General features: G+C 39.9%; 1 protein-coding gene across 1 annotated transcript in view; it reads left to right on the top strand.

The window, feature by feature from the left end:
* The window catches only part of LOC144307895 (transmembrane 9 superfamily member 2-like), a 76,837-nt gene extending 51,928 nt beyond the window's left edge, over positions 1-24,909 (top strand). The window contains exons 13-17 of the mRNA XM_077887967.1: positions 3,913-4,072; positions 7,951-8,099; positions 10,099-10,210; positions 12,802-12,973; positions 24,720-24,909. Coding sequence (XP_077744093.1) covers positions 3,913-4,072; positions 7,951-8,099; positions 10,099-10,210; positions 12,802-12,973; positions 24,720-24,787 — 661 coding nt within the window. The 3' untranslated portion in view covers positions 24,788-24,909. The remainder of the gene's footprint in view (positions 1-3,912; positions 4,073-7,950; positions 8,100-10,098; positions 10,211-12,801; positions 12,974-24,719) is intronic.

Below are 24,909 nucleotides of genomic sequence, written 5' to 3'. Positions count from 1 at the left end.
GAAACTGAAGGGCAGTCACAGAATTGTTAAACACATATTAACATTCTAGAGTGTACTTTCAAAAGGGAAATTGTTGAGACGGGTTAATTGAGTTTATGTATAAGAAGGGAGGTTATGATTTGTCAAGTGAGAAGTAATTTTTCTTGCCATGGGATGATAACAGCTGAAATGAACCTCTCAAAAGCTAGGAAATTTGGCAGAGGAATATTGTGGCTGAACAAATTCATTAGAGCAGAAAGGTATTAAGAAACATTTGAAGAAGTATGGTTAAATCATAGGAAACCAGACTCCCTTATTAAGATGCCAGAAACTAATGAGACCTAAGGTGGAGGTTTACTGTTGATGCATTTGTTGTTGTTTGAAAGGGCTCCAAACCACAGGAGCAAGTGTGAGCCTTTAAAAGCACAATAGAAGTACCTACTGACATAGGTTTAGTAGGCGGAAGAGATCATATACCCAGGGGGGAGGGTGAAGCAGATATAGTAAAATGAAGGAAGAAATGGCTGAAGTTGGTTTATAATGAAAGATGCAGAACATCCAAAAAAAAAATGATCCTGAATGAGAAATTGGAGAAAAATAGCAAATAGGAAGGCAGCATTAAATCCTAGAACTGGAATAGACCTTGAGAGAACTGCCAACTAAAGAATTAACCAGAGATTCCCTAAACAGGAGACCTCAGTGCCTTACCTGGTGCATCATGATGTGGCTGATGCCACATTCCCTCTCTCTGGTCTTTGATGGAACGTCTGGGGGAAGAGAAGATAGATGTGATTGGCAGGGTGGGTTCCCACCACGGAGGCTTTAGGATAGCACAGTGGAATGGAAACAGCTTGCTCTTTAAAGAATCACACACACCTGAATTAGAATCCCAGCTCTGCTTCTTTTCAGCTGTCTGACCTTGAGCAAATTACTTAAATATCCCTAAAAGATATTAAGAAGCCCGTGTATTAAAGTAACTCCTATTTTTCACGTGCCTGGATTGTTCATCTAATTTTTCTTTATTTTTTACCTGTTCATTTTTTTTCTTTTTTTCCTCCAGTTCTATTGAGAAATAATTGACATCCATTACTGTATAAGTTTAAGGCATACAGCATGATGGTTCAGTTTACATATACTATGAAATGGTGACCACAATAGGTTCAGCTCACATACATCATATCATATAGATACACTAAAAAGGAAGAGAAAGAAGAAAAAGAAAAACAATTCTCTCCTTGTGATGAGAACTCTTGGGACTGACACTCTTAACAGCTTCCCTATCTATCACAGAGCAGTGTTAGCAGAAGGTATCATGTTGTACATTATGTCCCCAGTATGTACTTATCACTGGAAATTTGTACTTTTGACTACCTTCCTCCCCCTACCCTGGCCCCAGTTGTACCTTTTGACTACCTTCTTCCCCCAACCCTGGCCCCAGTTAACCACAAGTCCAATATTTTTTATTTATGAGTTTGGTTTGCTTTTATTGTAAAGATTATTTGAGGGCAGCCCCAGTGGCTCAGCAGTTTAGCGCCGCCTTCAGCCTGGGGTGTGATCCTGGAGACCCAGGATTGAGTCCCACGTTGGGGTCCCTGCATGGAGCCTGCTTCTCTCTCTGCCTGTGTCTCTGCCTCTCTCTGTGTGTGTGCCTCTTATGAATAAATAAATCAAATCTTTTTAAACAAAGATTTGAGAGAGATTAAAGGGTGAGAGAGAGAGGGAGCAAGCGAGTGAGCAGGGGACAGGGAGAAGGAGAGAAAGAGGAAGAGAATCCCAAGCATACCTCCCGCTGAGTGCAGGGGCCCACACCAGGCTGGATCTCACGACCCTGACATCATGACCCTAGCTGAAACCTAGGGTATGAAACCTAGGGTCATGATGCTAAACCAACTGAGCCATTCAGGCACCCCGAATTTGGTTTGCTTTTGTTTTTGTTTTAGATTCCATGTATAAGTGAGATCATATGGTTTTTGTCTTTCTCTAATTCCGTTAGCACAATGCCTTCGAGGTCCATCCATGTTGTTGCAAATGGTAGGATTTCCTCCATTTTTAGGCTGAATAATATTCCTCTGTATATATACACTACAACTACTTTATCCATTCATCTTTCGATGGGCGCTTAGGGTGTTTTCATTTCCTCTTCTCCTCCCCCGCCCTCCTCCTAATCCTCCTCCTCCTAACATTGTTAAGATATATCATTAGCTTTATGTTCCAACCCTTTATTGAAATTTTCATTCCCACTGTCATATTTCCAATTCAAAAGAGCTCTTGTATTTCTCACCAGTCCTTAAAATGTCCTCTTGCTTCATGGTTGCAGTGGCTCCTCTGATCTCTCTGAGGATGTCAATCATAGATTTTTCTTTCTAAAGTTTTTCTTCTGAGCTTTAAGGACCTTCTCTAAGAGACTAGACCTTCAGTCTTCTGCTGGGGCCAGGAAGTTCTTTGGCTCTCCAGGGCGGGGGAGAGAATCTGAAGGTCTGTGAGTGCCTTAGGCTGACTTTCAACCAATCCTACTTTTATCCACTCCTCCCCTCCTGCTTACAGGGGCATCTGGTGCTACAAACACCTGAACCTTTTCTGGAGTTCTGTAGTATAACTTGAGTTGCCTCTAAGCTCTTCCTACAGACAACTTGGGGTACAGGTTTCCCAGTTCTACTACCTCAGTTACTACTTGTCCATTTGCTGTCTGCTTTCCAAAATTTGTTGCTAATGTCTTCTCTCCTGTATTGGACATCCTTATGTATTCGTGCCCCTTTATTTTTTTAAAGATTTTATTTATTTATTCATGAGAGACAGAGAGAGAGAGAGAGAGAGAGGCGCAGAGACACAAGCAGAGGGAGAAGCAGGCCCCATGCAGGGAGCCCGATGTGGGACTTGATCCTGGGACTCCAGGATCATGCCCTGGGCCAAAGGCAGGCACCAAACCGCTGGGCCACCCAGGGATCCCCCTATTCATGCCACTTTAAAGCTTCTTTACTTTTTTATCAGAGTTTTGAGGAGGGGGCAGAACCAAATGTGTGATATCAATCTGCCATCTTTAACCAAAGGACTCTCAGTGCTTCATATCTTTTACAGACATAATTTACATTTTAACCATCACCACATCATACAGATGCTCACCACTATGTACCTAGTCTCTTTGTCTCTAGTTTTTCTTCTCTCAGGTCTGTCCTTGGCCATCCTGCAGATCCATCTGCCAGGAAGACTGCACTATGTACCCCAGAGCTTTGAGTGTAAAAACCCTTCAGCTGCTTCCTGATGTTGCCAGCATCAAGTCGACGTTCCTTACCCTGATGTGCAAAGCCTCCCACAATCTAGCCTCTGCACACCTTTTCAACCTCATCTTTTAGGCTTTCAGAAACACTCACATCCATACCCATACCCATACTTACCTGTAGCTTTGACCAAACTTGCCGGGAACAAAACAGGACACAGTAGCTGGGTGTGCCTGGTGATTTATCCAGTAGGTTGAGCAGCTAGCTGACATGTTGTGTTTGAGTGACTCATTTAAGCTCTCATTTTAAGTGAACACATGTTGGGCTTGAGGCTCATAGCCCATTTCAGTCTAGGATTCTAAAATCTGTTTTTAGTATATGCATGCTCTTAATCATGTTCACTATATTGCCCATTGAGTTTTTCCATGGTGTATTACTCCACACCTTATTTATTTTCTGCTAGACTCTGGAGGTGCAAAGATGAGTAGGATGTGGAGATTATGTCTCATAATAAACTGCTGTCTTATTATATGGTATTGGGTTTAAGCTCCTGCTGAATGGCTGGGTTTTCACAGTGAGATTTAATATTCTCCTAGGGTTTAGCCTTGTCATTTATTATATCCTTCCCACCAAAAAATGTTCTGACATTCACATCAAATATGATTATAGCATTTTCCTGAAGGCGTATTGTTTCCTGATGACATTTTTTTCTCCCTAGTATCGTCTTTGTCGACCTCTTCATTATGAACCTGATCCTTTGGGTGGAAGGATCATCAGCTGCCATCTCCTTCAGTACTCTCATAGGTATCCTTGCGATGTGGTTTGGAATTTCTGTACCATTAACATTTTTGGGTGCATACTTTGGAAGCAAGAAAAAGGTAAATTTGTGAAATACTGCTTTTGACCATTGATGTCTAAAATAATCTCAATGTGTATATACATGTATATACATGGAATGGAAAATATACCATAGGTGAAAACTGTGAAGACTGATCATTTTGGAATAAAAGATTAAAAAAATTTTTAAAATGAAACACAGTAATGCTTCAAAAGACACTATTTAATGGGCTTCCTACTTTATGGATTGTTTATATTTCTGTCTCTCTCTGTTGGATGAAATTAAAGGGATAAATTGTTGGAAGGCTGACTTTAACAAAGTCAGAAAAGTAATAAGATTATATAGCAGGGGAAGAAAGCCAAGATACAGTCCCTAAAATGGAGCTGTTCAGTTTATAGGTTTGAAGTCAGCCTATTCCATGCATAGGGTAAAGGAGCAGGATACCAAAAAGACTAAATGAGGCCACACTGCAAAAGGATTGTACAAAGATATAGTGTGAGTTTGCAGGGGAGAAATCAGACAAGATCAAACAGGAGCTGGAGTTCCACACAGAGCAGAAAAAAGAAAAAGGTCTGAAAACTGACACATTTTAAGAGAAATTCTTTTTTTTTTTCAATTTTAATTAAATTCTAGTTAGTGAACATATACTGTAATATTAGTTCCAGGAGTAGAATCCAGTGATTCATCACTTACATCTAACACCCAGTATTCTCATCACAAGTGCCCTCCTTAATGCCCATCCCCCACCCGCTTCCCTCCAGCAACCCTCCGTTTGTTCTCTATTGTTAAGAGTCTTATGGTTTGCTTCTTTCTCTCTTTTTCCTCTTCTCCTATGTTCATCTGTTTTGCTTCTTAAATTCCACATATGAATGAGATCACATGGCATTTGTTTTTCTCTGACTGGCTTATTTAGCTTAGCATAATATATTCTAGCTCCATCCACATGGTTGCAAATGGCAAGGTTTCATTCTTTTTAATGACTGAGTAATGTTCCATTGTGTCTGTCTATATATATATAAAGAGAGAGACAGATGAATGTCCACTCATCTGGGTTCTTTCTATATTTTGGCCATTGTGGTCATTGCTGCTATAAACATTCAGATGTATGTACCCCTTTGAGTTCGTATTTTTCTATTCTTTGGGTAAATACCTAGTAGTGCAGTTGCTGGGTTCTAGGGTAGTTCTATATTTTTTAAGATTTTATTTATTTATTTGAGAGAGAGAGAGAGAGCGAGAGAGCGAGACAGCGAGAGCACAAGCAGGGGGAGGGGCAGATGGAGAGGGAGAAACAGGGAGCCTGATGGAGGGCTTGACCCAGGACCCTGGGATCATGACTCGAGCCAAAGGCAGATGCTTAACTGAACCATCCAGTTGCCCCGGGTGGTTCTATTTTTTTTGCATATTTTTTATTGGAGTTCTATTTGCCAAAATATAGCATAACACCCAGTGCTCATCCCGTCAAGGGCCTCCCTCAGTGCCCGTCACCCAGTCACCCCATCCTTCCGCCCACCTCCCTTTCCACTACCCCTTGTTCGTTTCCCAGAATTAGATGTCTCTCATGTTCTGTCACCCTCACTGATATTTCCCACTCATTTTCTCTCCTTTCCCCTTTATTCCCTTTCACTATTTTTTATATTCCCCAAATGAATGAGAACATATAATGTTTGTCCTTCTCCGATTGACTTATTTCACTCAGCATAATACCCTCCAGTTCCATCCAGGTTGAAGCAAATGGTGGGTATTTGTTGTTTCTAATGGCTGAGGAATATTCCATTGTATACATAGACCACATCTTCTTTATCCATTCATCTTTTGATGGACACTGAGGCTCCTTCCACAGTTTGACTATTGTGGACATTGCTGCTATAAACATTGGGGTGCAGGTGTCCTGCCATTTCACTGCATCTGTATCTTTGGGGTAAATCCGCAGCAGTGCAATTGCTGGGTGGTAGGACAGTTCTATTTTTAACTCTTTGAGGAACCTCCACACAGTTTTCCAGAGTGGCTGCACCAGTTCACATTCCCACCAACAGTGCAAGAGGGTTCCCCTTTCTCCACATCCTTGCCAATACATGCTGTTTCTTGTGTTGTTAATTTTAGCCATTCTAACTTGTGTGAGGTGATATTTCATTGTGGTTTTGATTTGTATTTCCATGACGATGAGTGATGTTGAACGTCTTTCCATGTGTCTGTTGGCCATCTGGATGTCTTTGGAAAATGTTTCTTCATGTCTTCTGCCCATTTCTTAACTGGATTATTTATCTTTTGGGTGTTGAGCTTGATAAACTCTTCATAGATTTTGGATACTAGCCCTTTATCAGCTATATCATTTGCAAATAATTTCTGCCATTCTGTAGGCTGCCTTTTAGTTTTGTTGTTTCCTTTGTTGTGCAGAATCTTTGTATCTTGATGAAGTCTCAATAGTTTATTTTTGCCTTTGTTTCCCTTGCCTTCAGCGACATGTCTAATAAGCAGTTGCTATGGCTGAGCAAAGAAGTTGCTGCCTGTGTTCTCCTCTAGGATTTGATGGTTTACTGTCTCACATTTAGCTCTCTCATCCATTCTGAGTTTATTTTTGTGTGTAGTGTAAGAAAGTGGTACATTTTCATTCCTCTGCATCTTGCTGTCCAGTTTTCCCAATACCATTTTGTTGAAGAGACTGTCTCTTTTCCAATGGATATTCTTTCCTGTTTTGTCAAAGGTTAATTGACCATAGAGTTGAGGGTCCGTTTCTGGGTTCTCTTTTCTGTTCCATGGATCTATGTGTCTGTTTTTTTTGTACCAGTACCATGCTGTCTTGATGACTACAGCTTTGTAATATAGCTTGATGTCTGGAACTGTGATGTCTCCAGGTTTTCTTTTATTTTTCATGATTTCTTTGGTTATTTGGGGTCTTTTGTGGTTCCATACAAATTTTAGGGTTGTCTGTTCTAGCTCTGTGAAAAATGCTGTTGGTATTTTGATAGGGATTGCATTATATGTATAGATTTCTTTGGGTAGTATAGACATTTTAACAGTGTTTGTTCTTCCAATCCATGAGCATGGAACATTTTTCCATTTCTTTGTGTTCTCTTCAATTTCTTTCATCAATGATCTATAGTTTTCAGAGTACAGATCTTTTACCTCTTTGGTTAAGTTTATTCCTAGGTATCTCATTGTTTTTGGTGCAGTTGCAAATGGGATCGATTCCTTGATTTCTTTTTCTGCTGCTTCATTATTGATGTATAGAAATGCAACCAATTTCTATATATTGATGTATAGAAATGCAACCGATTTCTATACATTGGTTTTATATCTTGAAACTTTGCCGAGTTCATGAATTAATTCTAGCATTTTTTTGGTTGAGTCTTTTGGGTTTTCCACACATTCTGAGAGGACTTTTTGAAATTAATTACTTCATATTGGAATAATCACCACAAAACCTTGTCCAGTCTCTCCCTTGAAACTGATAGGAAAGCATAAACATCCTTATTGTCTAGCTGTGTGCTTTCTAGTATCATGGTCACTAGCCGCATGCGACTTTCGAGTGCTTGAGATGTGGCTAGTTCCAAATTGGTAAATGCTGCAAGGAAGTGTAAAAAAACACAGTGGATTTCAAACAGAACAACAAAACATAAAACATCTATTTAATAATTTTTATATTGATGACAAATTTAACTGAGAATATTTGGGCATGTTGGAGTGAAATGAATATTTCATAAATTAATTTCACCTGTTTCTTTTCACTTTTTAAGATTTAGCTTGTAAAATATTTAAAACTGGAAGTATGGCTTGCATTACATTTCTATTTCACAGTGTTGGTCTAGCCTCTGACCACATGTCCTGTCCTGATTCAGGATTTTGTGTTGTGATTATATGTATATAAATTCACTTCAATTTCATGTCATTCTGATTTTCACTTAATTTCTTTTGGAGCAGTTTAGGTGTCCAGTTCACACAAACCAGATTCCCCGTCATGTTCCTCAGCAGACTTTCTTAACGAAACCACTTTTTGGCATCGTCATTGGTGGCATTTTACCCTTTGGCTGTATTTTCATCCAACTCTTTTTCATTCTAAACAGCATTTGGTGAGTAATGTATCTTCAGAAATCTCAAAAAAATCTTAACTGTTGATCAATTAATTTTCCTGTATTCCAAGGAGATTAAATTCTGGTGTGGTAAAACTTCATTTGCTCTCCCCCCACCAGCTTTATTCAGGAAATAGCGATCTGACCCCATGGGAATTTCTTAGGGAACTCAGACTTAATTCACAAGTTTTAAAAGACACTTTTTGATGGAAATTTCTATGCGAGTTTCCTTTTTTTAAAGTAATAACCTCTTGTTAAGCCTTTCCAGATGACTTAAAATTGGCTCACACTCTACTTCCCTGAGCCTTTGCAGGGGGTGGGGCAGGGGTGTCCCTTGAAAGGAGGCGCTGAAAAATGGGAAAAAGCAGCCCTGATGTGTATCTCTTTTCCATACTGACCTTCCATGCACGATTTCAGAGTTCCTCTGCTAAAAATACTTTGGGTCTTCATCTGTACTGAGCCGTAAGTAATGTTTTTCTGCTTTCCTTTCTGTCAACTGTTAGCTCTGGTGTCAGGATGCCTACTCCTTACAGCTTTCCTCTTTTTATTTGCCACTTTGAACCTGTCGTGGTTTAAGAATTTTGATCTGTAAAGTAAGAACCCGGACTCTCTGATGCAAACGCGACAGCTTCAGCTTCTCCAAGTCACTTTTTTCTTAATTCCTGATTCTTGACTGTATTCTGGTTTCAGGAGCAGGTCGAGTGGGGTGGTACTGCAGAGGGAGTTTTGGAGATGGGGCAAAGGCACCATAAAATCAAATGCAGTAGCCAGCTGTGTTTAGGACATTTTTCATCCCAATGCAATCTTTCAGATACAGCTTTCAAGTAATCAAAAGTTAGGCTTAATCATATCATGCACATTAATTGCTCACCTTTTAAACAACATTGTGCCAAATTTGTTTAAAAGATAAGCAAAAAAATCTGTTACCTTGTCAGCAAATAAATATTTAACATGCTGCAAAATAGATTATAGCAACTGTGTTTTCCAGATGTTTTTGATGGGAGAATAATTTTAAAGTGAAAACTGGAAGTCTTCAGACAAGCTTTGTTTCAATGAAAAAGAGTGTGCAACTTTGTGTATGTTCATTATCTATAGAGATGATTCTCCCCAAGTCCTGTCCCTTGGCCTTGTGCCCAGGTATATATTCTGCAGGAGTTTTTAAAATGGGATATTGATTGGTTCCTCAGTTTCTTTTCTTCAGGAGGCTTTTAAAATTACTCCTCCCAGTTTAGTTAGCTCGGCTCTATAATAACGGAAAAAAAATGGCTTTCTTCCTCCCAAGTCTCACATAAATATAATCCACACATGAAGCTTTAAGAAGAGGTGTGTCTGAAAGTATATTTAATAGAATTATGTGTGCTGTGCTATCAAAACCTATTGGGGAAGGCTGCATGTCAATAGACCTTCAACGGCCAAGGATTTGAGTCTGTGATTTTCTGTTGTGTAACATAGTTGCTGGTATTCATGGTATTTGCAATTTTCCATTGCTAAAGGGAAAGTGTGGATTAAAATGTGCAGAAAGAAAATGATAGAGATAATGATGGGTCTCACGTGAATCCTAAATTGCATGAGCAGGGAATTATGGGTAAGTAGCCACACAGATGCGCACTGGACAAGATCTGGCAGAAGTCTGAAGCCACACGGGTCAGGGCATATGTTTTGGGTACTGGATGTATAGATAAAGGTTGGGAACGCATGGCTAAGGTTCGAGAAGTGTGGCCATGTCCCATGTGGATTCGGATCAGGCTCTCCGTGTATTGTGAAGTTAATTTTAAAGCTGTCATTTTCGGGGGATCCCTGGGTGGCTCAGCGGTTTGGCGCCTGCCTTTGGCCCAGGGCGCGATCCTGGAGTCCCGGGATCGAGTCCCACGTCGGGCTCCTGGCATGGAGCCTGCTTCTCCTTCCTCCTGTGTCTCTGCCTCTCTCTCTCTCTCTCTCTCTCTCATAAATAAATAAATAAATCTTTAAAAAAAAATAAAGCTGTCATTTTCATTTTCAGGTCTCATCAGTTGTACTTCATGTTTGGCTTCCTTTTCTTGGTCTTTATAATTCTCCTGATTACCTGCTCAGAAGCTACAGTTCTGCTGTGTTATTTCCACTTGTGCGCTGAGGTAAAGACCTAAGAAGTGAACGCATTTTCTGTTTCCAAAACTCGCATTATTGGAATTAGAAGCCTGTGTTGAGCAAGAAATTGAAACAACTGCTAACTGCATGGTTTCTACAACATGGGATCAGTTTTATATTGTGTTTTCCTGATGACACATTTTGATTTTGATGCAGCTATCAAGTTAATGCGACTTTGATGGAAGATTTAAACAGAAAGCAATTTCTCTCTGGCTAGTTACAATAATTGCTGCATAATATTCAGTTAGCATAGAAAAATATAGGGAACTGATTTGATATTTAGACATATAAAAGATCTGGTTCAATGGGTTTTTTTTCTTGACAATTAAAATTTTTACCACGTAGGCCAGCAGTGTGTTTTATGGGTTTGAGATTGCTGCTAAAGGCCCTTTCTCTAATTTTCATTTCATTGCCTTTTGGTTACCATGGACATAAATAACTCTGTTTACCCTACTCCACCCCCATTTTTTTTCTGATGTCATTCTGTATAACTAAGGTGGTAGTGAAAATTATTTTCTGAAATCCCCTACATTTTTCTTGTTTTGGTAGTTAAATGAGACTCTCTAAAGGTGACAATAGAAAGTTTAGGGAATGATTATCATATACATGATGTCTTAGAGCGTTTTCTTCTTGAGCGATAGGTAAAAGGATAAAAAACTTGAATTTTGTATATGTTATACTTAGCTTCTCATTAATTCTATGATACATTTTTGTCATAGAAAATCTGCAACAATCATGAATGAAATATACACCCATAGGCATATAATGTATATATTTCTATGTCTTAGGTGGGGTACATGGGTGGCTCAGTCAGTTAAGCATCCAACTCTTGATCTCAGCACAGCTCTTGAACTCAGGGTCGAGTTCAAGTCCTGCATTGGGCTCCATGCTTTATGTGGAGCCTACTTAAGAGATTAAAAAAGAAATGTTTTGGAGGTTCCCAAGACCACACATACATTTGGCGGTTCACTGGAAGGACTCATGGGACTCAGCACAGGGATGTATGCATGGCTAGGGCTGTTAGAGCCAAAGGACACACAACAGTATCAGCAAGGGGAAAAAAAAAACAGGTGAAGCCTGGGGAAATCCATGTACAGTCTTACTAAGCATTCTCTTTTCCATAAGAAGTTACATCAGGTGTACTCCTTTCTTCAGCAGTAAAAAAAAAAAAAAAAAAAAAAAATAGGGATCCCTGGGTGGCGCAGCGGTTTAGCACCTGCCTTTGGCCCAGAGCACGATCCTGGAGACCCGGGATCGAATCCCACGTCGGGCTCCCGGTGCATGGAGCCTGCTTCTCCCTCTGCCTATGTCTTTGCCTCTCTCTCTCTCTCTGTGTGTGACTATCATAAATAAATAAAAATTAAAAAAATAGTAATATATGTGCAATGTTTGGGCCCAAGGAAGCCCATTAGAGACTTCGTATCCAAGGTCTTCATTAGGAGCTGGTCACATAGGCACCCTCTGCCTAGCAACTACAAAAATTCCAGACTCCCAAAAGAAAAGCAAGTGCTCATCATAAATCACAATGTACAGTTTAGGTATAGCAAGCCACTCTTATCAGTCAGGGAATGATTAAATGCCAAATTCCCAGATGTAAGCCAAGGGCCAACCTTGCAAGCAGGCCCCTCTAAAGATAGTAACTTCAGACCTGCTATGTTAACTGTCTTCTGCGCTGTAAGTCCCCTTGACCCTTGCTTTTACAAGTGAAATTTCTTTCTTTCTTTCTTTCTTTCTTTCTTTCTTTCTTTCTTTCTTTCTTTCTTCCTTCCTTCCTTCCTCCCTCCCTCCCTCCCTCCCTCCCTCCTTCCCTCCTTTCTTTCTTTCTTTCTTTCTTTCTTTCTTTCTTTCTTTCTTTCTTCTTTCTTTCTTTTGTAGGCTCCACACGCAATATGGGGCTCAAACTCAACCTTGGGATCAAGAGTCGCAGGCTCGACCCACTGAGCCAGCTAGGCACCTCTCCAGTTAAATTAGTATCAGTGGGAGTCTGTGGGGCAGGGTGAGGCTAACCTGAATATTGACCTCAGTCATGGTTCCATGGGTCCCGAATTGAGCTGGGTAAAATAAATCACATTTGCCATCAAGCTCTATCTGAAATTTCTATACTAACCTATTCCTACCTGGCCTGAGCCCAGTGCGGCTTTGGCAGGGAAATTGAAGCGACGTGAAAGCCTTCCAAGGTGGAGACACTGCCCTGATAGAAAGGATGTGTGCATTACAAGTGCAGACCCCGAGGGCACACGTGGTCTCCCTGGAAACAGAGGGTTTATAAATGTGAAGGCACCCCATGCAGACATATATTAGTCAGTGTCTACCACATTACATTTCTTATAAAACTTCCCCTTTTATTTCTTTTACTCCATAATCTAACACGGCCTGTTTTTTTTTTTTTAAGATTTTATTTATTCATTCATGACAGAGAGAGAGAGAGAGGCAGAGACACAGGCAGAGGGAGAAGCAGGCTCCATGCAGGGAGCCCAGAACGGGGCCTGTTTTGTGTGGTTTGTCATTACAGTAATTGCTAACCCTTTTATAATTAGATTTCACCTAAAAAGTTGTTTTTTTCTGCTTCTTTTGCCAGGATTACCACTGGTGGTGGAGAGCTTTTTTTACCAGCAGTTTCACGGCTGTTTATCTTTTTATGTATGCGGTTCATTACTTCTTGACCAAACTTCAAATCACTGGCATTGCAAGCATCATTTTATACTTTGGGTACATGATGGTTATGGTCCTGATTTTCTTCCTTTTCACAGGTAACCATAGAATTATTTCACACATTTCAGACTCTCTGAAGAGACTTGGAGATAGTCCTAATGTAATAACCATCAATTAGCAATTAATGGAAGGAATAGGGAACAAAGTCATCATGTTCATTTTTATGCTTTGGGGATAAAAGATTGCAAAGCCTGGGGAACTGGAGGGACCTTATGTACTTAGCTTCCAGGTTGTCCCTTGTGAATGTCTTTAAACAGTAGGGATGTCTTCCAAAGCACAGAAAGGGTTATGTGTAATCACCTTTGAATAGCCTCCAAGCATAAACATTAACTGGCTTGAATAACTTTTAAATTAACAAAAATAGATTAAGTAAATGTGTGGTCATATAAGCAATTAGAGGCGGGGGACAAGATGTATACCTCTCAGGATTACTCATTTGGGGTTGTTATTTGGGTTTCAGATGAGATGGCAACTCTCATTTAGATTAATGCTTAACGTAGGCGACAAATTGAATGGTTTTTAAGATGATCCAGTTAGAGAAATAATTAAATTGGAGAGCTTGGAATCCTTTTCAGGATGAGCGAGGCAGCGTTCCACTCTATCTGCCTCACTTTTTTAAAAAATAGAGATTTTATTTTTAAGTAATCTCCATAAACCACATGGGGCTCGAACTTACAACCCCAAGATCTAGGGTCCCATGCTTCACCAACCCAGCCAGCCTGGCGCCCCTCTACTTGCTTCACTTTTAAGTTCTGGTTTTTGCTCAAGTCATATGATGTATGTAGGTCACTTGGACAAATTTCAAGTATTGTCTCTGATTTGAACTCTCAGGTTCAACAGATTCGTAAAAATCAACAGTGGAAATTTGTCAGAAATTAGAGACTTAAGGCAATTGTAAGTGTTACTTGAGAAACCAAAGCATCTTGGAGATGGCTCATTTTTAAATATTGTATTACCTGTGAACTTCCAGTCTCAACTCCTCAGTACACAGAAGACTGTGCAGGATTCTTCTCATCTCTCCGACACTAGATGTTCTATTTAAACCTGAAGGCCTGAGAATGTCTCACCATTCTAGTCTAACCAGGCTCCTCATATGTTTTCCAGTTTTCCTAACTTTGTATTGAAATAGACACACAGAGAAGTGCATACAACATATGTGTGCAGCTCAATGAGTTATTGCAAAGTGAACCTACTTTTGTAACTACTGCCAGTGTTAATAAATGGTACATGATCAGCACCCTGAAAGCCACTTCTCTCCACTCACCTTACTCAAAGGCAACCATTCCCCTGACTCTTAGCAGTTCCCCTGACTCTTAGCAGCATGGATTAATTTGACCTGTTTTTGAATTGTGTGTAAATGGAATCCTATAGGATGTACTCTTTTATGTCTGCTTTGTTTTCCTCAGTATTGTCAGTGCGGATCCTCATGATGTTCTGTGTAGATGTTGTCTACACCCCTCATGCCTTTTTTAAAAGATTTTATTTATTTATTCATGAGAGAGAGAGACAGAGACAGAGACAGAGACAGAAGCAGAGGCAGAGGGAGAAGCAGGCTCCATGCAGGGAGCCCGACGAGGGATTCAATCCTGGGTTTCCAGGATCACACCCTGGGCCGAAGGCAGCGCCAAACCGCTGAGCCACCGGGGCTGCCCACCCCTCATGTCTTTTGTTTTGGATTTCTCTCCTAGTGAGTGACTGGCTTTTCTATTTGGGTGATGTGCAGTTGGATGTGTCTCACACAGTGATTTCAGGCTTCTGTTTTCTTCAATACCGAGCACTTTGACTCAGGTTGCTTTTTTTCTGGGAGTCTTGGATGATGACAGCTTCTTTCCAAAGGTGGATAGACTCTTGAATGGTCACACTGCTGACAGAAATCTCCCATTGGTTGGCTCCACCACTTGCCATCTCTTCTGTCACACCCTACTGAATACTGACTCTTGAAGATTCCCAGTGATCCCTTAACAGATCTAATGGCTTTCTCTAGGTTTCAGTCTCCTTGGCTTCTGCAGCTAACTACTTAGCACCTATTCTGTGAAACCCAATGTGATTTGCATCACTCTGGGCCTTCCTTTGCTTCCCTTCTTCTTCCTATCACCTTCCTCTAACCTTTATACAAGGTTTAATCTTTAGCGTTTCAGTACCCTTTTTGTACCCTCTCCCTTTCAGAGCTCATTAAGTCCCATGGCTTTGTTTACCTTCTCAATGCTGACAGCTCCTAAGTCTGTATCCCAAGATATAACCTCTATGCGGTTAGATTCTGAACATTTGCACGTCCCGTTGGTACTGCCAACTCAAACACCCACTCCAGTGAGTGTAGCACTTCCTTTCCACAAGACTGACTCATTTTAATTTCTTTCCATCTTTGACCATTATCTTTTTTTAAAGATTCATTTATTTATTTATTTGAGAGAGAGAGAGAGAGAATGGAGGGGAGGGACAGAGCGGGAGGGAGAGAAAGAAGCAGACTCCCTGTGAGTGCAGATCCCTATGGGGGGCTCAATCCCACAACCCCAAATTTACAACCTGAGCTAAAAATCAAGAGTCAGATGCTCAACTGGCTGAGCCACCCAGGCGCCCCTTTGCCCATCATCTTTTTTTTTTTTAAAAAGGTTTTATTTATTTATTTGAAATAGAATGAGAGAGCAGGAATGGGGGGGAGGGTAGGGGTAGAGGGTGAGGGAGAAACAGGCTCCCTGCTGAGCAGCAAGCCTAACATGGGGTTTGATCTCATGACCCTGAGATCATGACCTGAGCTGAAATCAAGAGTCGGATACTCAATATTGACTGAGCCACCCAGGTGTCTCATGAAGTGTTTTTGACATCTATTTTCTAGAACTGTTCTTTAAGAAGCCCTATCTACTTATAGACCCTTAAATGGCATCTTTTTACATTTCATCATTGTATGTATTTTTTCTATTGAATTATTTTATTTTTTTCATCATCATTATGTTTTGAGGTTCACAGCAGGAAGCAAGGCTTATTGCTTATGTTCATGTTGTTTCACTTTTGAGGAAGACATCCTTAATTAAATCATTAGTCTTGAGACTATAGATGTACACAAAAGTACAGTTATTAATTGCTGATTACTCTTTCTTGCTGTAGACAAACACTTCTGAGAGGATTTTTCAAAAAAAAATGGCAACTTGAAAATTAGCAATATCCACTCATGTTAAAAATGCTGAGGAGTTTCACACTTATTTAGAATAATTATGCATTCATCCAAAGTTCTTCCTTGTGGTCACCACATTTGTCTTTGGTATTTGGATTCATCTGTGTCATTACAGCAGAAGGATATTGTTCACAGCTGTCATCTTTCAATATTGAGTATTGTGACTGTGTGGAAGATTATTTATATGCTAAGTATATTCCTATGTTGCTACAAATCCTATATTTTTATTTATTTTTTAAAAAATTTATTTATTTAAGTAAAATATACATAGGGCTTGAACTCATGACCTTGAGATCAAGAGTCACATGGTCTTCCAACTGAGCCAACTAGGCACCCCAAATATGAATCGTTTATATTTATCATTTGTAAGGCTGTTTAATATATTGAACAGATTGCTTAACTATTTCTTGCCTATCATACTTTGTTTTCTGTTTTGAATTATTTCCTTAAGATAGTCTGTGAAATGGGATAGCAGGGTCAAAAAGCATAAATGTTTTTATGGTTCTTTATGCTCTTCTGCCATTAGCACAGTGTATTGGGTTTCCCTACAACCTTGACTGGCATTGAGTATTATTGGTGAAAAAACAAACAAAACAAAACCCCAAAAGTGGCTTTCCTTTTTGTTAACACAGTACGTCTAAAATGGCATCCCATTGTTTTCTTCCTCTCATTTTTTGAGCCAAAGGAAGTGATGTGCATTGTGGCTGGTGTTCCTCTACCCAATTTTCATTCGGTAGCACATTTATAGATTTGTAAACAACATGTCAAAGAAGGATTAAAGGGACAGGGAGAGGGAAGATAAGTCATAGTATATCAACAATATCATCAAAGGGTACCAGGAGGGAAACCTTGTATTGTATAGGCTAAGAAAAATAAATTTAAGTGTGAGTGACTTGCCCCAAATCCTAACTGGTTTTAAAAAACTAGTTTAACAGCTGGTTAAGTTAGTTAAAAAAGAAACTAAGTCTGTGCATTACTGAGTAGCTATGCTCTTTTCTGATAGTTTTCCTGTGATTTCTAATAGATGCTCATTGATGGTTCACGTATGGATACTTGGTCTTTTTTTTTTTTTTAATTTATTTATGATAGTCACAGAGAGAGAGAGAGAGAGAGGCAGAGACACAGGCAGAGGGAGAAGCAGGCTCCATGCACCGGGAGCCCGATGTGGGATTCGATCCTGGGTCTCCAGGATCGCGCCCTGGGCCAAAGGCAGGCGCCAAACCGCTGCGCCACCCAGGGATCCCGGATACTTGGTCTTGATTGGAGGGTAGTTAGTGAATTTTTATTTGCATCAAGTTGTGTTTTAGATATTAACAAATGAGTTAGTCTTTTTTTTTTAAGTTTTATTTTTAAGTAATCTCTACACCCAATGTGGGACTTGAATTTACAATCCTGAGATTGAGTCACATGTTCTATTGAACTGAGCCACCCAGGTGACCCAAATGAGTTAGTCTTTGAAAATGAATTGAAAAAAAAAAAAAACAAAAACAAAATGAATTGAAAGAATGTATTTTCATTTTGATAAGGAAGACATAAAATCACAATAACCAATTAAGATGTAACACTTAGGATTCCTTCTTTAAAAGTCTAAAGTGCTAGGTTGTATTATAATAATGGTATTTATAGCCTAATGTAAACCTTGGCATTGCTATTCGGTAGTAAATGAAATCTTTTATGTGATGACATATATATCAGGCAAGCAATGAAAAATGTTTGCATTTAGCCACAGTCTATTATTCAGCCATGGTCTATTATTCTAGAGCATTGTTTCTCAACCAGGGGTGAATTTGCTTCTTAGGGAACATTTAGCAATATTTGAGACATTTTTAATTGTCATGGCTGGAAGAGTGCTAGAGACATCTAGTGGGTAGAGGCCAGGAATTCTGCTAAGCATCCTACTATGTGCAGAACAGCCCTCTACAACAAAGAATTATCTGGCCCAAAATGTCGGTAGTGCCACTGTTAAGAAACGCTGGTCTTGAGTGAACTACTTGTGAACCTCACTTTTACTTAGAAATTAATGCTATTTTCAAAATACTGTTTTGATTGTCTCAAGAATCAAGTTTATGTTTAGAATCTGAGACTCTGAACCACCAAGCACCACGCAGTGATTGAAGCCAGTTTGGTACAAGGAGCTTTTAAGACCCAGAAGAAGTATTAGCCAAGTGCAGAGTGCTTCTCTGGTGGCTTTCTCACTAAGTGTCTGTGCTTTGAATATATTTTTATTCATTAAAAGAACTTAATGAAGCTCAATATGTTTTGAGAATGTCTACTGTGTAATATTTTATCACTAAATTAAAGTGAAGAATCCATGTTCTCACACAGTGTAAAATGAAATACTCTGAGGGAAAAGTCCAATTACCTCAATGCACAAATGTTAGCTGTAGTAGGCCCTTCATGTTTTACTGTATCGAGTTGTCTCTGCCTTATTGAAAATTTCAGTTCTAAAGGCCAAAAGATCAAAAAGGATAAAAATCTGTTAATGCCAACTGTTAACCAACCACCAAATATTTATTAAGCTTCTATGGGCTTGGCTATGTGCTAATAGGGACTTTGGAAACATAGACCTCATACTATTTGCTTTTTGTTGAGTTGACTATATGCCAACTATTTGCATGTATTTATCTCACTTAATTTTCACCTCATTATCTAATTATCATGAGGTGTTAGGTCATATTCTTCCCATTGTATGGATGAGGACACTGAGACTCAGAGAATTTAAGTGACTTGTTCAAGGTCACCCAGCTAGTAAGTATTGGAGCTATGATTCAGTTGAACCTAGGTTTGTCCGACTCCAAAGTTCATTCTTTTAAATACAACTTTCCATGTCTTCCTCAAGAGAGAGGCACTTTCCTTGAGCTGAGGCTAAACCAACAATCAAAGAATGCCTATGGAATCTCCTCTGTGGTCCTCTGTTTGATCAGGTAGACTGCTCTTAATTGGGAGTGTTGAGATTGGTGCACCTAAGACAATGGAATATTGCCCTTGGGAATAGGTGATGAAAACAGAATACCTCCAGTCTTTTTGCATACCCTTTTTTGACACTTGTTTCAAAAAAAAATAGATGCACACTCTTCCAGCTTTTCCTCCATAATAAATTCATTACTTCTTCAATCCCAGCTCGTTTTGGTTTCAATTTACACCTGTGGACTTAAATGCTAGGTGCTGTAGGAATGAGTAGGATGGAATCCTCTCTATTCTCAAGGATATTGAAAACTTGTGGCTCCCATTGTTTTTCCCAGTGCAAGTAGTTGCAGACCTACTCTAACTCTGGTCCTTTTAGTAGCCAGTATTCTAGTTTTGAGTATCATGCTAAAACATTTCAAAGGAAAGTAAGTATCCCATTCCCTAATGGTAAGCAGAATCTGCATTCTCTGGCATTCTTGTGTATTTTACATTCTGTGGCATCTCATACCTGAATTGATTTCTACTCCCTGCACCCCAAGCTTTTCCTGTCCAACTGCTGCTCATTCTTTGAGGTCTTTCTGCACAAAGCAGTTCATGGTCACCTCAGCCCGTGTTGATCGCCCTATCCTAGAGCAATCGGGCAGAGTTGGCTTTGAGTCTTAGCTGTATTGCTTATTGGCTGGGTATTGTAAGGTAAGTCAACAGGCTCTCTGAACCTCTGTTTCCTTATAGAATGGTTAAAATCCTAGTACTTAACTCATAGACTTCAACTCACTCTGATCATACATGTAAGCACTTAGCCCACAGCCAAGCATCTAAGTATTTAATAAACAACAGATATCATTTTCTTTTTTTTTAATTTATTTTTTTATTGGTGTTCAATTTACTAACATACAGAATAACACCCAGTGCCCGTCACCCATTCACTCCCACCCCCCGCCCTCCTCCCCTTCTACCACCCCTAGTTCGTTTCCCAGAGTTAGCAGTCTTTACGTTCTGTCTCCCTTTCTGATATTTCCCACACATTTCTTCTCCCTTCCCTTATTTTCCCTTTCAGATATCATTTTCATCATTATTATCATCATTTATTATCATGAAATACAAATTTCATTCTCCAGCTTATGTATCTTCACTGGCTCCCAGCTGCCTGCCTAATCAAATCCCAACTTCTTAACTTGGCATTTACTATCTGGCTCTCACCTACTTTTGCAGTCTTTTCTCCTATAGGATTTTTATTTTTAATATTCCCTTGCTTCTATTTTTTTTCTTTTAATATTTTAAAAAATATTGTCAAAAAACTTTATTTATTTATTTTTAAGTCATCTTCATACCCTACAGGGGGCTTGAACTCAGACTCCAAGATCAAGAGTTGCATGCTTTTACAACTGAGCCAGCCAGACGCCCTGATGTTCCCTTAATTCTTTGGTCATACACTCTTAACATGCCAATCCCCCTGCCACAGTTCTCACTATTCCTTAGAACTGTCAGGGCTTAATTGTTCCAGACTTTTTTTTTTAAAGATTTTATTTATTTATTCATCATAGTTACACAGAGAGAGACAGAGAGGCAGAGACACAGGCAGAGGGAGAAGCAGGCTCCATGCAGGGAGCCCGATGTGGGATTCGATCCCAGGTCTCCAGGATCGTGCCCCGGGCCAAAGGCAGGCGCCAAACCACTGCGCCACCCAGGGATCTCTGTTCCAGACTTTTATGAGTACTCTTGGCTCTGTCTGGATTACCTGCCTCCCGTCCTCAAATGCCTCTGAGTGAAACTTTAGAGAACCTTCTCTGAGATGCCCTCTCCAAATTCTTGCCGTTCATTCAAGAAGTGTATATTGAATATGTACTGTGTGTCAGGCACTAGCCCTAGAGACTGGGGCTTTAGCAGTGAACAAAACTTCATATAAAGGGATGAAGACTTCTGTCCTGATGGAGTTTACATTGCCATGCAGTTCATCCAAACAGTTCAGTGTAACATTTGTTGTCTCCCTACAACATGCTCAGCACTCTGCCAAGCACTGGGGGGGGGGGGGGGGGGTACCAAACTGAGTAAGGCTTAACCCCTAGCCTCTTGGCTATGGTCTGGAGAGAGAAGGCCTGTGAACAGATCCTTTCCATGCATTGTGACCAGAAGACTAAAAGTGAAGCTCAGGGTCTTGTGAAGGTGCTGAGCAGGGGCGTCCAGCTCAGTCATGGGGAGGGCGAAGGAGGTCAGAGACAGCTTTGCAGGAGAAAGTGTTAGAAGAGTCTTGAGGGAAGACTAAGTCTTACAGTTTGAAGGTGGAATTGACAGGCTGAACAAGGCATGGTATGTGGAGATCTAGATGTGATTTGGGGCTGCTGGAGTTTGAATTTTAAGGCATGGAGTGGCAGGAACAAGTTCTAAAGCAGGAAGCTGTGGCCTGGTCCTGGAGGGCCTTGTGTGCCAACACCAGTGTGGTCTTACATCACATTCCTTTGTGGAAATTATTGAAAACCAATATAGCTGATGCCCAGGACCCAACCCAAAGCCCCAAATCAGAATCCTTGCTGATGTTTATTTTTAACAGCTTAAAAGGTTTCTGATACACTCAGGGGTTTGAGTGCTTTTGCCATGGGGAGCTATTAAAGGTTTGCAAGTAGAGGCATGACAATCAAGTTTGTGCTTTGGAAATCTCACAGTCACTCTGTGTGCAGAATGGGAGAGAGAGACAGACAGACAGACACAGGAGGTAGAGACAAGATTAAAGAGTTTTCTAGAGGAGAGATGAAGAGAATGTGACGTCTGTCAGTGGAGATGTGTGGGATAGCCATCACCTGAGATCATTCCCGGCAAGAGCCCTGTTCTATCCTTCTCATTACCCAGCCAGCAAGGGCCAGGCCCAGAGAAAGTGCTTCATGAATACCGAATCAAACATGACTGAAGGGAGTCAAGGCCCCCAAGACTCTTTTCTCCAAACAAACTTTCTCTTTATTCCTTTGTTTAATGGCTTTAAATACAATTTGAGGAAAACCTTTTGTCTGCATCTTACTGCTGCAAATTCTGAAATTCATGTGTATTGGAATATAACCCCACAGTGGCTGTGGAAAGATTCTATTTATTTTAAAATTTTTATTTATTTATTTACTTATTCATGAGAGGCACACAGAGAGAGGCAGAGATACAGGTGGAGGGAGAAGCAGGCTCCCTGTGGGGAGCCTGATGCGGGACTTGATCTCAGAACCCTGGGATCATGACCTGAGCCAAAGGCAGATGCTCAAACACTGAGCCACCCAGGCACCTCTGTGGAAAAACTCTTTAAAGGTTTGTTCATCTTGAGTAGCATGTGGTAGACATTCAAAATGTTTTCTTTAGCTAGTTTCTTCTTCCTTTTCAAGTGTGCATATATAATGACTGCTTTGGGAAAGCCTTCGAAGAAATGTGTTTTGGAGAGCAGTCCCAGGATCAGGCTGTGAATTCTTTTCATTATAGAATTGCAATTAGGGAAAGGTCGTGGGGAGAAATAGGCTTCTCTGCTTGTCTTGGACTGCCTCATCAAGATCCTGCATCACCTGACCTAATGATAAAAGGTTATGGAGCTTAAAAAGAATCTGGATGTTCCTAGTATTGGTTTAGTATTTTCTCTAACCTGAGGCAAAAGTAGACAGAGACACCCAAGTGAACATTCTCTCCCTTCTTGGCTCATCTCTTTCTGCCCTCAAATCGTAGTACAAGTATTGAGTTGTTGAAAAAAATATTTTCATCTTTCCAGATCCTTTAAGTTGCTTTTCAGTTGTGTGGTTCAGTGGCCCTTAGAAGGCACATTTTCCCACCTCTTTTCATACTTATGTTTGTTCACATGAAGGATGAGAGGGAGGGTGTGCGGGAAGGAGAAAGGCAGGCTAGACCAGGGATTCTGAAACCCTGGTTGCATATTAGAATCACCTGGGGAGATTTTCAAGCTCTTGATTCTTAGGCTGTATCCCAGATCAATTAAATCAGAACCTCTGGGGGTTGTGATCCAGGCAATAGTAGTTGTTAAATCTCCCTAGATGATTCCAGGGTACAGGCAGTGTTGAGGACTACTACACTAATTAAATAAACCCCATGTGACGATATTTTTCAAGCCCCAAATCAGAACATGAGTGCTAGCTCTCAGTTCTTGAGTGCCTACTCTGATGGGCACCCTAATGTATCTTACCTTTTTTCCTCTGGTCAAGCCTGTTATTTGGGTGGGGATAGAATTCTTCTTCATTTAGGAGGAACAAAGGAGATGGGTAGCTTGCTCTATATCATATAGCTAAGTGCCTGCTGACCCCAAAGTCCACTGACTTAGCTCAGCTGCCTGTCAGAACAGTGTGAGAGTTGATGGAACTGTGTTTAGGGTAGGAGACAATTTGGGTATTGTAAGTAAAGCCTCAAAAAGTTGAGAATTCATGGACACTTCAGTAGTTTATGAGGATAGTGTGCAGCAAATTGAAATCAGAAATGTCTTAGATTCAGAGACATGTGTTAGCTAAATATTGTCATCTCCTGAACCTTCAAAGTTGTTGGATTCAGAAAGGGAAGCTTAATGTAGGAATAGGTATTATCATCCCCATTTTTCAGTTGAGAAAACTGAGGTTTGGCAAGATTGTCACTTGGCCAAGATCATACAGCTAGTAACCAATGGAGTAGATTCATGTCAATCCAGAGTCCATAATCTTAATCACTATACTACACTGACTCCTGACAAGGAGCTATAAAGGATGGGAGGGAAGTGGCATGATGGCATACTGGATGGGAAGTTACTCTGAGCTTGAAAACTGGCAAAGGAAAAGAGACTAAACCATGCCTAAAGCTTTCTGTGACTAACATGTTTTCCTAGATGATTGAATTGTCTTGGGGTGCCCCATTAGATTATAGGATCTGGAAGTTTTCTTTGACCAAGTCATTGAACCTTAATATCATCTGAGAATTGTTTTTATAACATGAACATCAATGAAATCCTATGTTAAATAAAAGTTTGCCCAGAATTGTATCACCCTACATATAAAGGGATCTTCTTTGGTCCACGCTGCTATACAGTCTTTAAATTTGTCATTTTTGATGACAATCTTATTTCACTGAGCACTTAGTCCATCATTTAGCTAAGTCACCTATTTGGAGGCATTTGGTTTATTTGTAATTTTTCAATATCATAAATCATAGTGTTAGGAACACCATTTTGCATGTAATTTTTTTCTTCTATGGGGACATTTCTTTAGGGTAAATCTCCAGTAATGGGATTTTTATCAGATTTAATAAGACCAAACTTTGATTTATAAAACTAATGTATGTCCTGAGTTTGCAAGTACATAATGGATTATTGCCACTTGTGTTAATAAGTTGATAATGGTTATTTACATTTTCTAAATTGAAGCAAGTTATATAAAGTTTACTATATTAGAAACTAGCCTTGGACCTCTATGTAACCTTTTTGAAATAGAGAACTTAAGCTACTCATTTTTTATTTTTGCTTTGGTTAGAGACCTGCAGCGTTCAATCAAATGGATTCTCACATCTTGTTGCAGGTGGCTGCCTCTAGCCCTGCTGCTCATCCTCTTTGCTCAGCAAGAAAGCCTGGTGATTTTTTATTTGATAATGTATGAGTCTTGAGATTTAGAGAATCAGTAGCCCACCTCAAAACTGACATGCTTTGCATTTTTGAGAAAGCTACTTTGATTTGATATAGTCTCTGGTTAACAAGGATCTTTTTCATTTTGTTTCAGGGACGACTGGATTTTTTTCTTGTTTCTGGTTTCTTATTAAAATCTACAGTGTGGTGAAAGTGGATTAAAAAATGTTCCTAAAGGCTTCCAGGCACATCAACGTTGCTTTTGAATATATACATCTATATCTATGTGAAAATCTATCTATATGTGTGTGTGTGTGTGCCTCTTAGTACACATTTTAAATATA

This window comes from Canis aureus, chromosome X, assembly GCF_053574225.1.
Source record: "Canis aureus isolate CA01 chromosome X, VMU_Caureus_v.1.0, whole genome shotgun sequence".
NCBI classification, from domain to species: domain Eukaryota; kingdom Metazoa; phylum Chordata; class Mammalia; order Carnivora; family Canidae; genus Canis; species Canis aureus.
This window is presented reverse-complemented; position numbering and strand designations above follow the sequence as displayed.